The sequence below is a fragment of the Salvelinus fontinalis genome, chromosome 27 (assembly GCF_029448725.1).
Source record: "Salvelinus fontinalis isolate EN_2023a chromosome 27, ASM2944872v1, whole genome shotgun sequence".
NCBI lineage: Eukaryota > Metazoa > Chordata > Actinopteri > Salmoniformes > Salmonidae > Salvelinus > Salvelinus fontinalis.
The window spans coordinates 10,908,395-10,922,807 of record NC_074691.1 but is presented as its reverse complement, the minus strand read 5'-3'; the positions used below and the strand labels follow the sequence as shown (position 1 = coordinate 10,922,807).

General features: G+C 41.7%; 2 protein-coding genes across 4 annotated transcripts; one reads left to right on the top strand and one right to left on the bottom strand.

Annotated features, from left to right (window-relative positions):
• Positions 1-114: 114 nt before the first annotated feature.
• Positions 115-7,904, bottom strand: LOC129825026 (protein-L-isoaspartate(D-aspartate) O-methyltransferase-like). 2 transcript variants are annotated; one of them, XM_055884678.1, is made up of 8 exons: positions 7,593-7,904; positions 3,264-3,368; positions 3,128-3,159; positions 2,844-2,948; positions 2,569-2,689; positions 2,157-2,242; positions 1,538-1,754; positions 115-1,047 (listed from the first exon to the last, which is right to left on the bottom strand). In XM_055884678.1, the coding sequence occupies exons 1-7, from the start codon at positions 7,765-7,767 to the stop codon at positions 1,575-1,577; spliced, it is 804 nt and encodes a 267-aa protein (XP_055740653.1). In that variant the 5' UTR covers positions 7,768-7,904; the 3' UTR covers positions 115-1,047; positions 1,538-1,574. The 2 variants fall into 2 exon arrangements, with proteins under 2 accessions (XP_055740653.1, XP_055740652.1); XM_055884677.1 differs by having other exon boundaries at positions 1,585-1,754.
• Positions 7,726-14,332, top strand: LOC129825025 (nucleoporin Nup43-like). 2 transcript variants are annotated; one of them, XM_055884676.1, is made up of 8 exons: positions 7,726-7,802; positions 10,664-10,786; positions 11,454-11,531; positions 11,647-11,809; positions 12,023-12,158; positions 12,642-12,793; positions 12,887-13,003; positions 13,177-14,332. In XM_055884676.1, the coding sequence occupies exons 2-8, from the start codon at positions 10,712-10,714 to the stop codon at positions 13,404-13,406; spliced, it is 951 nt and encodes a 316-aa protein (XP_055740651.1). In that variant the 5' UTR covers positions 7,726-7,802; positions 10,664-10,711; the 3' UTR covers positions 13,407-14,332. The 2 variants fall into 2 exon arrangements, with proteins under 2 accessions (XP_055740651.1, XP_055740650.1); XM_055884675.1 differs by lacking the exon at positions 7,726-7,802 and adding an exon at positions 8,008-8,244.
• Positions 14,333-14,413: the final 81 nt, after the last annotated feature.

The window sequence follows — 14,413 nt, the reverse complement described above, 5'->3', positions numbered from 1 at the left end:
AACGTGGATTCTTCCTGCTCTAGGTTTTTAGAGTGGTAAGGACAAATGGCAGTAGGTGCTGTCTTCAACGGCATATACAGCTTGTAACAATAAACACTCCACAGCACAAAGAGGGACAAAAACATAAGCATTTCTTTATTTTCATTTTTGCCATTCCAGAAATTGTGAAAGCCATGGACCATCCAAAATAAATGTGCTTTTTAGTTCCATGTTTAAAAAAACAACATTCATTTTCTTTGCATTGAGGCTTATTTTGGCAAAGCACCGGCTATTTCATTTAGTGTCGGTCATCAGTAAAGCCTGCAGACAATGTTGTCATTGAAACCATGTGGAAGTGTTCCACTCTTGTTGTAGAGTGTTGTGGTTTGGCTTTTGCCTGTATCCAACTGTACAAGTAAATCTAGGTGTAATAGTCCTTTCTTTAATGCCATTTAGTGTCATGTGCTGCATGTCAAACAACTGGATGTGGGATAGAGTAGCCATTTGTGCAGCCTGCGTGTGCCTGTTTAAATACTGTGTGTGTGTGTGGGGGGGGGGGGTGGGGGGGTGGGGGGGGGCTGATATGTTAGCAGAGCAGTACAGATATCTACAATCAGATCTTCAGATGCAAAATCGGTAGCAAGTGGGTGAATAATCTCATCAACTCAGGCTTTCCTTATCAGATCAGTCTGGCAACGTCTTCACACTCAGCTTTGATGGAGCTGAAATGCATTATTGTTGAAATGGTTGATTGCAACTCACGGATGTAACCAAAATGTAAAAATAAAAAAAAACTCAAAATCCTGCAGCAAATCAAAAGGAAAGATTTACAACCCCCCAAAAAAATGCAGGCCTGAAAAAAAGACTAACCCCGGCACTTTCTTCTGTTCAATTTATAACCGTGTTTTTCCCAACCTCAGGGGTTATTCCTCAGCATGATAAAGAAAACAAAATCACCATGGTTTATGTTTTGAATTCCAATGGCTGTTGTTGGAACCCAAAGTCGTCTCCTCCAGGCTCACATTGAAAATGTGGTATATGGACAGTTTGTCGCCTCAAAGTTCATCCCTGTGAGAAAGAGGCAAAACATTAAGCGATGGACTTAAAAAGAGGAAATGTACTGTGTCAAAATCATAACACCCGCGTCATGCCACTGAAGGTCAGTTAGACACTCCCATGCCCAAACTGTTATAGAAAGCCCCACACCACGTGCAAAATCCAAAATGAAGCTTAACGTCTCTTGTAGACTTCCCCTCAAGAACAAGGATGATTAAAATTGATAAGCTCTCATGCCAGAAGTACAGCCAAATGCCAACCAACAAACATAACTCAACTTCAAAGAAAACCATTCTTGTAATACCAAACAGAATCCACACTTGATTGTTTGCGTCACTGCACTCTTGTTTCGCTGAACAGATCTAAAATATCATACTCGTTTACGGGATTAAAACTAAGAAAACGTGCAGCCAGTTGACATGGTATGGAAGAAGCAACTAATGACAAGCAGCAAACACAGCCCCTTGGGATCCATTATCTGCTCCAGGCCACACCATTTCACCTTTGCCCACTGTGTGAAGGAGAGAGGGAGTAGGAAGTCACTTCCACCTGGACCACTGCTTCTCTTTGTCTGTTAAAGGCACGTAAATCACCCCCATCAGGGGCTTCATCTTGGTGCTGCCGTCCTCCAGTTTGTCGTACTGCTCCAGCATCTGGTTCCCTCCGGCCGGCCCCACGGGTAGAATCAGCCTGCCGCCTGGCTTCAGCTGATCCAGGAGCTGAGGGAGGAGAGGACACTCACTGGGTCAGAACCAGATAACCTGCCCCAAGGTCCAGACATTCCCAGTTTTCCACTCCATCAGACTAGACAAGTCTTCTAAGACGAGATGTTCACAATAACAATGCAATGGCTAGCCTAGTATCAAAATATTCTACAGTGTAGTTATACCTGAATAAACCAGGGTACTGTTTGACAAAATAACACAGCATAGAGCACTAACATATTTCCTGAAACCGACCAAAGCCTGCAGTTACTAACAGAGTTAGAGTCCGTGTTGGTTTTGATCTCCTCTCTGACCACAGCATTCCTACGGATGATGGTGGATTGTGGCGATGGGACTCCTATTAACTGGGTCCCCTTTGATGCCTTCATTTGTTTTTTCTGTGGTTTGGGAACTTACTGCTTGTGGCACGTTGGGTGCTGCCGCGCCCACGTGGATGGCATCGTAAGGCGCCTCCTCTGGATGGCCCATCCGGCCGTCTCCCACTGTAACGGAACAAACAGGCAGCAGCTGTCACTCACACGCTGCCAGCCTTATACCCGCCAAGCAGGCCGCACTGAAAGGCAGTGCCAGGGCACACATCAGAGCTGTGCGATGCCACCTCGACCTCGTCTCTGACACTGATGTTGGTTGACTGCAGTACAGCAGACAGTGCCGCACCCATGTTTCCTTACTTGACAGTCAGTGCGTCAGCAACTGTATTTTAAGCTTAATTTTTATATTTGAACAATACCTTTTCATAACCCAATAATACAAGTCACCAAATTGAATTTGAAAAAATCCATCTTGCTTTGCTGCTTTTCAGACTTACCGATTAGTTTTATTCTACCTGATGTTATCAAGCTGGGGTCATCTTTCTTTACATTGGTTATAGAATCATCTACTAGTTCCTTGATGTGGTCAATTCCTATCACCTTCCCTTTGGGACCTACCTGTTAAAGACAATAAATTAGGAAGGTATACAAGTCTGTGCCATCGAACATTACACAGAACCCAAAAACCTGAAATAGAAAAACGTACCCCAACCCTACCACCAAAATACAGAAACTATGTTATGTATTAACCCGTCATCATAATATAGCTCACCATTCGTGCAAAGCACGCAGAGAGGATTCCACTGCCAGACCCCACATCCAGAGCTTTGGCCCCGTCATACAGCTGATCGTACAGAAGCTCCAACGCATAGGCATGCTGGTAGAAAGAGCATCATGCAACTGCATCACCACCTGTCAGCATTGTACTTGCAAACCTCTGGTACGTGCTAAGTTGGTATCCATTATAGGAGCAAGGCGATCAATGTTTGATAGTAATAATAATTAATAAGATATGCAACAATTTAAACAAATACTAAAAGGCATAGCTAGGCCTACCATGTGTGGTGCACTGATGGTTGCTTGATAGCCTTTGGGGTCAAAGAAAGTGATTGTTAGCGTCTAACATTCATCAATAGCTGGTGTATTGAATTTACACTACAATACTTTATTGTACTACAATAAATAAGCACACCTATTGCCTGTGGGGAGTCCATGTAAGGGTTGCATCTGGAGAAATGGCCTCGGTCTGTGGCCAACATGACTTCATAGACCTTGTCCGACTTGATGATCCCATTTTCTAAAGGACAAAGGAAGACAGGCGGTGTTAAACGGTACAGTGGATTTGTGGAGAGTAACATATTCACAAACACTGCAGTGACTTCAGAGTAAAATAATCCCTCCACAGGAGGCTCCACTGACAGTAGGAAGTGCCAGCGACAGCCAGTGCTACTGCTCTTATTTCTCCCCGAGACCCTGGGCCCCAACAACTACATTGCTGAGTGGTCGCCAATATACAGTGCATAAGGAAAGTATTCAGACCTCTTGACTTTTTCCAGATTTTGTTAAATTACAGCTTTATTCTAAAATGGATTCAAAAAAACATTCTCTGTCTACAAACAATACCCCATAACAACAAAGCGAAAGCAGGTTTAGACATTTTTGCAGATTTATAAAAACAAAAAAAGAAACACCTTATTTACATAAGTATTCAAACCCTTTGCTATGAGTCTCGACATTGAGCTCAGGTGCATCCTGTTTCCACTGACTGCGGTGAAGGTTCACCTTCCAACAGGACAACAACCCTAAGCACACAGCCAAGACAATGCAGGAGTGCCTTCGGGACAAGTCTCTGAATGTCCTTGAGTGGCCCAGCCAGAGCCCGGACTTGAACCCAATCGAAGATCTCTGGAGAGACCTGAAAATAGCTGTGCAGCGGCGCTCCCCATCCAACCTGACAGAGCTTGAGAGGATCTGCAGAATAGAATGGGAGAAACTCCACAAATACTGGTGGCCCAAGCTTGTAGCGTCATACCCAAAAAGACTAGAGGCTGTAATCCCTGCCAAAGGTGCTTCAACTGAGTAAAGTGTCTGAATACTTATGTAAATATGATATCAGTTTATCATTTTTAATACATTTGCAAAAATTTATAAAAACCTGTTTTTGCTTTGTCATTATGGGTTATTGTGTGTAGATTTATGAGGGGGAAAAAACAATTGAATCCATTTTAGAATAAGGCTGTAACGTGAGAAAATGTGGAAAAAGTCAAGGGGTCTGAATACTTTCCGAATGCACAGGACATTACACCTGCATTCCCAACAGCTTCAGATGAACAGTTCAAATGCAGCTATATGTACACAATAGGCTAGTAGGATATATTTCATGTTTTTGAAAGACATTGCACTTGAAAGACCAACTCTTGAAGATGCATTATGCAGAAATTGCTCTGCCATTTCCTGGTTGCTAAAATTCTAATAGTTTTCCTAATTTCAGTTTATGTGACAAAGCAAGCAAGTATTGTGTAGAGAATCATTGTACCATCTAAATAGCAGTGATATATATTTTCCATAACCAAAATTATTGTATTTTCAGCTGTTTGAAGCTGGTGTACAAAACCAAAACTTAAGAACGGGAAACATAGAAATAGCACACATAGAACAGATCTACCGCTTCTTAGACATGATTTCAATAAGAATGACAGGTCTATAACACACATTTCTATGTGAATTTGGTTGCGTCGCCCAAAACGTTACATATAGTGGCTTTAAATAACTTGATGTTCTGAACCCAGTGTGTGTGATAATCAGCTTTAAGCTCACAGAGAAAAGCCTGGCCTAAGGAGCATACAAGAAAAACTATTCAGGAATTAGCATGCATCTTGAGTTTGACCCATTTAAATCTGGTTTAGGCTAATTTATGGTTTGCAGTTGGTGAGTAGGCCTAAATTTATCAGAAAGCACATGACAACGGGGGAGGATGGATGTTGCTAAAATTCACCCAGAACTCAACTTTGTGGATGAAATATTAATCCACTTCAGCATCACATTTTACCCAATGTTTCCCTGGATGCAGTGTTGTACCTGCTTGCGCATATTAAAAGCTGGCCTTAATCTCTTCTCATGCAGAAGACGTTATCAACATAAAATAGGCCTATGTCCTTGTAGTGTACAGTATCACAATGAGTAAAGCTATGCAATTTACAATTTAAAAGTGAACAAGGCACAATCAAGCCCAAAGGGCTTTTGGCAAAACGCTCAGACCCGCCCTAGTACCAAAGTGTCTGCTGCAGTGCTTTTCTGGACGCTGACCGTGTAAATATAGCCAACTAGGCCTGATGGCCAAATCATGTTGGACACTGACATAAGCAAGCCAAAAAGCCTCACTGCAGTCTGCACCAAGTCTTCAGGAGATTTTAGTTTCGTTACAAAAAATGCACTATATGTCCAAAAATATGTGGACACCCCTCAAATTAGTGGATTCAGCTATTTCAGCCACCCCAGTTGCTGACTGGTGTATAAAATCGAGCACACAGCCATTCAATCTCCATAGACACACATTGGCAGTAGAATGGCAACAGTTTCAGGAAGGCCCTTTCATGTTTCAGCATGACAATGCCCCTGTGCACAAAGCGAGGTCAATACAAAAATTGTTTGTCGAGATCGGTGTGGAAGAACTTGACTAACCTGCACAGACCCCTGACCTCAAACCCATTGAACACCTTTAGGATGAATTGGAGCGCTGCCTGCGAGCCAGGCCAGGCCTAGTGCCTGACCGCACTAATGCTCATGCCTAAATGGAAGCAAGTCCCCGCAGCAATGTTCCAACATGTTCTAGTGAAAAGCCTTCCCAGAAGAGTGGAGGCTTTTATAGCAGCAAAGGGGGAACCAACTCCATACTAATGCCCATGATTTTGGAATGAGATTTTCAACAAGCAGGTGTCCACATGCACTACATGACCAAAAGTATCTGCCTAGTAAATTGGTGAATTTAAGAGATCTAATCTATTAGATACATCTAAATCAGCTAATTCAGGAAGGGAAATGGAGCAAGAAGCTGACATCTTTATTTCATCATCTCTCTCATGTCACCTCCCACTTCCTTACTTTATGGCACACACACACACACACACACACACACATAAGAGACACAATCTTAGCAGAGCTAACCACCACAGTGGTGTCAGGTGTGACTGCAAATTGGATTAAATATTGCTCAACTACATTACATTTACATTTAAGTCATTTAGCAGACGCTCTTATCCAGAGCGACTTACAAATTGGTGCATTCACCTTATGACATCCAGTGGAACAGCCACTTTACAACAGTGCATCTAAATCTTTTAAGGGGGGGGTCAGAAGGATTACTTTAACTATCTATGAGTGCTGAGTGTGTGACCAGTGGCCTGCTTTAATAACAACAAGGTTGGATCATGCCTCTCCAAAGAATGGCATTCCCCATCATACAGTAACTTAGGTACAGTCAATACAGTGGATCAACATGCTAGGCATGGATACCACACCCACAGGTTACAGCTTTTTAGCTAACCAGATGAGAAGGGTGCAATTGTGTCCCGCAATTCTGGGCGTTCTTGCATCTGCAGGAACCCCTCTTTATACTTTTATAAGTCCAGATTTAAGCTAGTACTCCGGTACACAGGCGGGAGCACTCCAGTACAGGTTGTGGCCGTAATCAGTCCTTGACTTGGGCAGGAGCTCACCAGAACTGAGTACCGGCACCTCAAATGTTCTACTGCTTGACTTCCTGCTCCACTTATAGAATATTAGCGCAAAAGGGCCTTCATGCAGGAACCAATGAGATTATGATTTGGGGGTGGCGTTCCTTCAGATGCAGGTGTTATGATATTGATGATGCCACAGACATTGTAGCTAGGCCTAACCTGCTATATAAACAAACCATCTGAGGCGACAAATCATAGATCACCACACAGTAATGCCCCGAATTGCGGACAGCAATCACACACTATTGGACCATACTTTTGCTTTAGTAGTAAAAACAGAGATCAACTCAATCGAACTTCCAATGCATGTAATTAGTAGGTTTGCTAACTAACAAACGGCTTCGGTATTCCGCATTTCTCCGCATGATATGCCATGACCATCATATGAACTGGCTAGCTAGCAAATTAACTAGCTATGTTTATTGTAACAACAGCTGTGGCTGGTAGCTAGTTAGCTACTGTAGATAAACAAGTTTGTTGCAAAGCACAATATGACGCACATAAAATACCTAAGGATTTATTTATAGCCTTTGCACCTAATAAAGCCACTACTGTGTCGATGAAATTGTTAACTTGCAAGCTAGCACTCTGTGGTAGCAGCTGCAGATTTGCAAACATCAGCCAGATATTAGCGTGACTACAGAGGAAACCAGTGTGCAATGTCCCAACGTTTAATAGCCTGACGGTGGTCACCATGCTTTGGAGAAAGCAGCATTTCTCTATTGCCCATTAGATATCTAAACCAAAAGCCTTAATTATCCACTTTACATAATGAGTAAACTTACTGCGTAGGTTGTTTACAAGCTCTGCGTGGTTGGCTCCTCCAGATTTCCAGGCCATTATTAAACACACTCTGCGGAGCAGGTAGAGAGCGGCTGTCAATGCCGCGCCTGCGCAAACTCCTTTGCCTATGAAACTGACAACCTCCAAAACAGACGGAGGGGACACGTCACGCGACATACTTTTACTTCGCAGTTTGCAGCTTTTTTCATACGGTTAGTCCCTGACTAAATTATGATTGCATATAAATTAGCTAATCGGAGATTTCATCTTAAATTTGGGTTTTTGACCACTCAGATTTGATTGCCAGAGCAAGATTCTATCTTCCGCGTTCACCCACTAGGAGGGGCGCGAGAGCTTAACACGTTAGTGAATTAGTGACGTAATCACATTGCGTTTGACGTTTAGTTGAGTTTGTCCTCATTGGGCCACTGTACGAGATTTGGCGGGATTATGGGAAATGCATGTAGAGGGGACTTAATTATACGTTTACAAATACATCAGAAATAGTAATGAGCTACGTTTAAGATTATTCTGATGGAGGGAATCAATGCTAAGTACGTGTCAAAGAAAATCAGCAAAACGAGATGGAGACCGGTCTCATCTTCGTCTTTACAGCAACCAGACATATTTGCTACTGGGTCTTGGGACAACGAGGTGGGTTTGCTAGTTAGCTAGGCTGCTAACTTTACCATTATCTAGCTAATGTCAACACAACGTTACTTTGCTCTATTATTCTGTCAATAATAAGAAACCTTTCACTTAACTGACGTTGCTAGCTAGCAGTGCTTAATTTGTAAATCGTGATGTCCCGGAACACATAGTGAGCGCGAGAGTGATGTTATCCGGGTGGCTCAGTGAGGTAACGTTACCGGAAAACATTGAGAAAAAGTGTCAAACACAACGTAGCAACTAAGTAACCCACTATCGATGGTGGTGAAACGGACAGCACTCTCCAAGGTGCTAATTTATTCAAAGCATTTTAGAAGTCACTGCAGTATGCCCACATATTTGAGTATTGCAGCGGGGCTAGCTACACAAGTCTGAATTTCTTATAGCCTAATTTTCTAGACATCAATATTCAGCAACATATTTTTACGACACTGCAGTACACCTGCCATATGCACATACACTACCGTTCAAAAGTTTGGGGTCGCAACAGAACAACAATTTTCAGTTGTGCTAACATAATTGCAAAAGGGTTTTCTGATGATCAATTCGCCTTTTAAAATGATCAACTTGGATTAGCTAACACAACGTGCCATTGGAACACAAGAGTGAGGGTTGCTAATAATGGGCCTCTGTACGTCGATGTAGATGTTCCATAAAAAAATCTGCCGTTTCCAGCAACAATAGTCATTTACAACATTAACAATGTCTACACTGTATTTCTTACAAATTTGATGTTATTTTAATGGACAACAAATGTGCTTTTCTTTCAAAAACAAGGACATTTCTAAGTGACCCCAACCTTTTGAACGTTAGTGTATACTCCGCTGTGGGGCTTACAAGACCCGAATTTCATATAATGTTCAAGACAGCAATGTAGCAGTAGAACAAATATCGCAATATAACTTCATAAAATACATAAATGTAGGCTACAGCAGAGCACACTTGTGAGACTATATTGGCCTCCTGCCTATGTGATAATATGAAGCACATATTCAGATGAAACTTGTGCTGTGAAGGTAAAGGACAAAATAATGGACTGCCTTAGTTTTCAAAACCTCCCACAATGACTCCCCATGTTTTACAGTATTTTTTATTTTTACTTTATTTAACTAGGCAAGTCAGTTAAGAACAAATTCTTATTGACAGTGACTGCCTACACCGGCCAAACCCAAATGACAATGGGCCTATTATGCACCGCCCTATAGGACTCCAAATCACGGCCGGTTGTGATACAGCCTGGAATCAAACCAGGGTGTCTATAGTGACGCCTCAAGCACTGAGATGTGGTGCCTTAGATCGCTGCGGCACTCGGGAGCCCCATGTCAAGGAGGCATGTGGCTGTGATGTTTAGCCTCCTAAGGCTGTTCTGAAGATTGGCTGTAGTGTCTTTTTTAAATTAAATTTTGAGTGTTAACCTGGGTGTCCTCTTTAGCCTTGTCTACAAGGCTGCCACCAAATGCGCCTTTGTTCAGGCATGTTCAAAATACTTTTTTCCGAGGGCTATGTTTGTTTTATGTCTGATGCATAGGATGTTAATTTACTGTACATTCCACCAACTATTTTGCTAGTGTAATCCCTCCAGTCGTTTTCTATACCCAAGCTCCCTATCTTTTTGCATGTTGTACAGTCCAACTTCGAATTTTGTATGGCAAGCAAGGGGTTATGCGTTTGCTTGGTCTTCGTCGGTGGATGCACCGTCTCCCTCTCCCTGACTCGCTAGTAGGCCTACTAGCTAGTGGAGGTGCCGGTGGTGATGCTGAACTGGCGGGATTAGTATTGCCATCAGGAACAGTTTGCCCCTCACTCCTTTCTTCCAGCACTGACAGTTCTCTGGCTCGTTCTTGTTTCGATTCACCATCCTTCTCTGGATTTTTGGACTTGAAAAATGTCAAACTAGACTGCCTTTTCTTATCATCTTTTATTTGGTGTTCCCACGATTCAAATTCAGTAGGGAGACGACTAGGCTACGTGAGGTGATTACGTAGGGACTTCTTCACTATCTGACCACCACTACCAAGACCTGTGTCAAGATCAGTTACTTACCCCACTGGCACTCCCCATAACCTCTATTTACAAGTAAGAGAGCAGGTCTGGAATCAGTGTGGCCAGCACTTTTTCATGCTGGTCTTTCTGAGGAGCGGGAGAAATAACGAGGAGGCAACTTGATTTAATGCTGATCGCTTTTATTAGAATGTTTAAAGTGCAAACAGTGAAATAATAAAAAAAATCATACAGCGAGAGATACCGGATCTGGGCAAATAGGTGCCGGAACAAACACAGTCAAATCAGAGGTGTGGATCCTATTCGGCTCAAATTAAGCACTGATAGTTAGTGTAACTTACCATCACTCAGCTGTTGAACATTTCTGTCTGATTGCATACCTCTAGCGAAATCTCTTTTTCAGGACAACCGCATTTCAATTTGGTCCATCGGAGAGAATGGGGTCTCCAGTATGGACGATGAATTTGAGGGAGACCCTCAATTAGTATGTGAATACAAACATAATGGGGATGTTCTGGACCTTCAAGTAAGTTAATATACTATTAGGTGTCAAATATTAGATATTATTGTACTTGGTCCTGATTTTCAATATAATTATGTCATAATTGCAGTGGTGGAAAATTACTCAATTGTCATACTTGAGTAAAGTAAAGATGCCTTTAATAAAAAATGACTCAAGTGAAAGTCACCCAGTGAAATACTACTTGAGTAAAAGTATTTCGTTTTAAGTATACTTAAGTATCAAAAGGAAATGGAATTGCTATGTACTAAATGTACTTAAGTATCAACAATAAAAGTATAAACCATTTCAAATGGCTTATTACACAAACTAGACGTCAAATTATTGTTTTTTTCCCCCATTGACGGATAGCCAGGGGCACACTCCAACACTCAGGCATAATTTGCAAACAAATCATTTGTATTTAATGAGTCTGCCATATCAGAGGCAGTAGTGATGACCATGGATGTTCTTTTAATAAGTGTGTGAATTGGACCATTTCCCTGTCAAAATGTAACAAGTAGTTTTGGGTGTCAGGGAAAAGGTATTGAATAAAAAGTACATAATTTTATTTAGGAATGTAGTGAAGTAAAGTACAGATACCCAAAAAACTACTTAAGTAGTACTTTAAAGTATTTTTACTTAAGTACTTTACACCACTGCATAATTCAATGTCAATCTTATACTCCTTTAGTTTCTGGATCAAGACAGAATAGTAACAGCGTCATCAACTGGAGCGGTGACTATCTTTCGGCATCACCACAACAGCCAGGTATGGATGTTACTTCACAAGACATAGTCATAATGAAGATATACCAACAATCATGGATACATCAATTACAAATGTCAAGTTAGCTTGTGGAGCATCTATTTTCTCTTCTCTACAGACATTGTCTGTTTCTCAACTGTGGGAAAGAGCACATCATTATCCCTGCGACAACGCCCCATGTACTGGAGTTGTGTGTAACAGCCCTGAGATTGTCACGGTTGGGGAAGATGGAAGGATCATGCTCTTCAGAGCGGACCAGGAAGGAGTGCTGCGCACCATAGGTCTGAGAAGGAAACAATAGGTCCTTATGTGCTAATAAGAGTGTATATAATTGTATGCTCTCCTGGCAATGGCCATTATTTTTTTTAAGGTTGCATTTTGAATTTGCAATGACATAGCCTTCATATCCATTTCCAAAAGTCAGCTGTAACTTCAAGTGAAATCTCACCCTTTAGCCAAGATGATACTGACATACTATTTTTCATTCCTGTCAGAAAAGGCTGACAGTAGCGCAATCCATGCTGTGACTTTCCTGAGGACTACAGAGATCCTTACCGTCAATTCTATTGGCCAGCTCAAACTATGGGACTTCAGGCAACCAGGCAATGAACCATCGCAGATTCTTTCACTGTAAGATGATTACATATTTGAGGAGCTGACGTAAATCAGTTTTTCTGGTGCAACAACTTACTTGTGTAATGTCCTTTGTTGTTTTTTTAAAAGCTGCAATATGTATATTTTTGGGCTACCCAACCAAATTCACATAAAATGTGTTATAGACCAGTTATTCATTAAAAGCAAGTCTAAGAAGCGGTAGATCTGTTCTATGTGTGCGATTTCTATGCTTCCATGTTCTTAAGTTTCAGTTTTGCTTCTTTTACTTTCGGTTTTGTACACCAGCTTCAAACAGCCGAAAATACTATATTTTTGTTTATGGAAAATGTATTTCGGTGGTTTAGTAGGTACAATGATTCTCTACACTATACTTGCTTATTTTGTTACGTAAACTGAAATTAAAATAACTATCAGAAATTTAGCAACCAGGATATGACAGAGTGATTTCTGCATAGTGCATCTTTCGGTGTTTTTGTGTCTTTTTGGGGGGCCTTCTAGAACTGGAGACAGAGTCCCACTGCATTGTGTGGACAGGCACCCCAACCAACAACACATTGTGGCCACAGGGGGGCAGGATGGCATGCTCTGTATCTGGGACGTGAGACAAGGCAACATGCCCTTTTCACTTATGGAGGCACACACTTCTGAAAGTAAGACATATTTATGGAAGTAGTTAATTCACTAAAATAGCAAGTCGATCTTCAGTTTAAAGGTTTTAACTCATGTTTTTGTTGTGCTCACAGTGTGGGAGGTCCATTTTCATCCATCAAACCCAGACCACCTGTTCTCATGCTCAGAGGATGGATCACTGTTGCATTGGGAGTCTTCTTCAAATTCAGACACACCATCCTTCTTACAAGGCAAGTCATCAGAGATATGTTTTCAAGGCTCACAGAGCAGGACTGTTGTGCTTCCTGCCAAATGGGAAGCATTTGATTTATCCACCTGTTTTTATTTAGCATGATAACATTACTGTAACACCAATAGTTCACAATCAGAATTGTGATTTATTTTTGATTTGATTTTTCACCAGGTGGACGGAACACAAGCATAATTTCTCGCAGCGCAATAGCCCCAGCAGGTGGGAACCAGTCCCGCATCAATGCCTGGCTCACTGGGGACTCTAGTAAGGGACACCTTGAGACCACTCACATGCTGCCCAGCCAAATGCTGTCTGTGAACAGTCTGGATGTACTGGGACAATGCTTGGTGTGTGGAACGGACGGAGAGGCTATTTATGTCAACAGACATGTCCCAATTTAAAAAATAAAATACAGTTTAGCTGTTCACATTATTTGATGGGCTGGCTGGACTTTATCTTGCCAGAAGATACTGACCCTACCATTCCGCTTCTTTACGCTGCACTGAGGTCGGAACGCAATCATGTTTACATTAAGACACCGTGGAGCCAGCGCGAGATATGGGTTCGGAAAACGTAAGTCAATGCAGGGATGGGACATGCCACTGTACTCCAAATTGTACCTTTATCCACACTACTCCACCAAGAAGATTTAAATACTGCTAGTTTTTGCGCAAAACTTCCTTTTTAGTCTTCATGTTAGCTAGCAGCCACATCAGCCATTATGGAATAGCACGTTACGTTGAACAACAAAGGAGCTGATTGGCTGACACTGCATTCCAAATTGGCTGCGGTGTCTACTGTTACCTAGCATGAGGTCAAAAAGGGCATGAGCAGAATTTCAATCTTCTCGATGGAGCAGTGTGGATAAATGTAACATTTGGAGTACAGTGGCATGTCCCATCCCTGCATTGAGGTACGTTTTTCCACTCATGTCTCGCGCTGGCACCACAGTGTCTTAATATAACCATGATTGCATTCCGACCTCAGTGCGTAACGGTAGGGTCGTTATCTTCAGACAATTATTTACCAAAACTGTTTGTTGAAATATTTTCCAAGTAAAAGGTCTTGCTTTTGAGGATTGGATAACCTTCATCAGGTGAAAGTATTTAGTAAATTGTATGATTGTTTTTGATATTCCTGAGGGAGGTTTAAGAAATTGAAAGCATACAGAGATCTTGTATTACCACTGAAATGTAGTTCACACTCTAAATTTTGCTCAAAACCAACCACAGATAAAGCACTTGATTTTGGGGGAAGTCATACTGGTTGTATTCATGTCATTTAACTCCTGTGTTTTGAAAGAAAATGTCTTTGCATAAAAATGTTATCACTTATCCAATTATGCATCACATCATAAGACGATATACACAGTATGACACAACCATAATATGGACCACATTTAGGTCTA

Excerpts from the sequence above, each read along its gene's own strand:
- LOC129825026 (XM_055884677.1), bottom strand. The coding sequence starts at position 7,767 with ATGTCGCGTGACGTGTCCCCTCCGTCTGTTTTGGAGGTTGTCAGTTTC. Across the intron at positions 2,949-3,127 it reads CCATCAGTGCACCACACATG|CATGCCTATGCGTTGGAGCT; the intron begins GTAGGCCTAGCT and ends TCTTTCTACCAG. Across the intron at positions 2,690-2,843 it reads CTGCGTGCTTTGCACGAATG|GTAGGTCCCAAAGGGAAGGT; the intron begins GTGAGCTATATT and ends TGTCTTTAACAG.
- LOC129825025 (XM_055884675.1), top strand. The coding sequence starts at position 8,125 with ATGGAGGGAATCAATGCTAAGTACGTGTCAAAGAAAATCAGCAAAACG. Across the intron at positions 8,245-10,663 it reads CTGGGTCTTGGGACAACGAG|GACAACCGCATTTCAATTTG; the intron begins GTGGGTTTGCTA and ends TCTCTTTTTCAG. Across the intron at positions 11,810-12,022 it reads AGGAGTGCTGCGCACCATAG|AAAAGGCTGACAGTAGCGCA; the intron begins GTCTGAGAAGGA and ends CATTCCTGTCAG.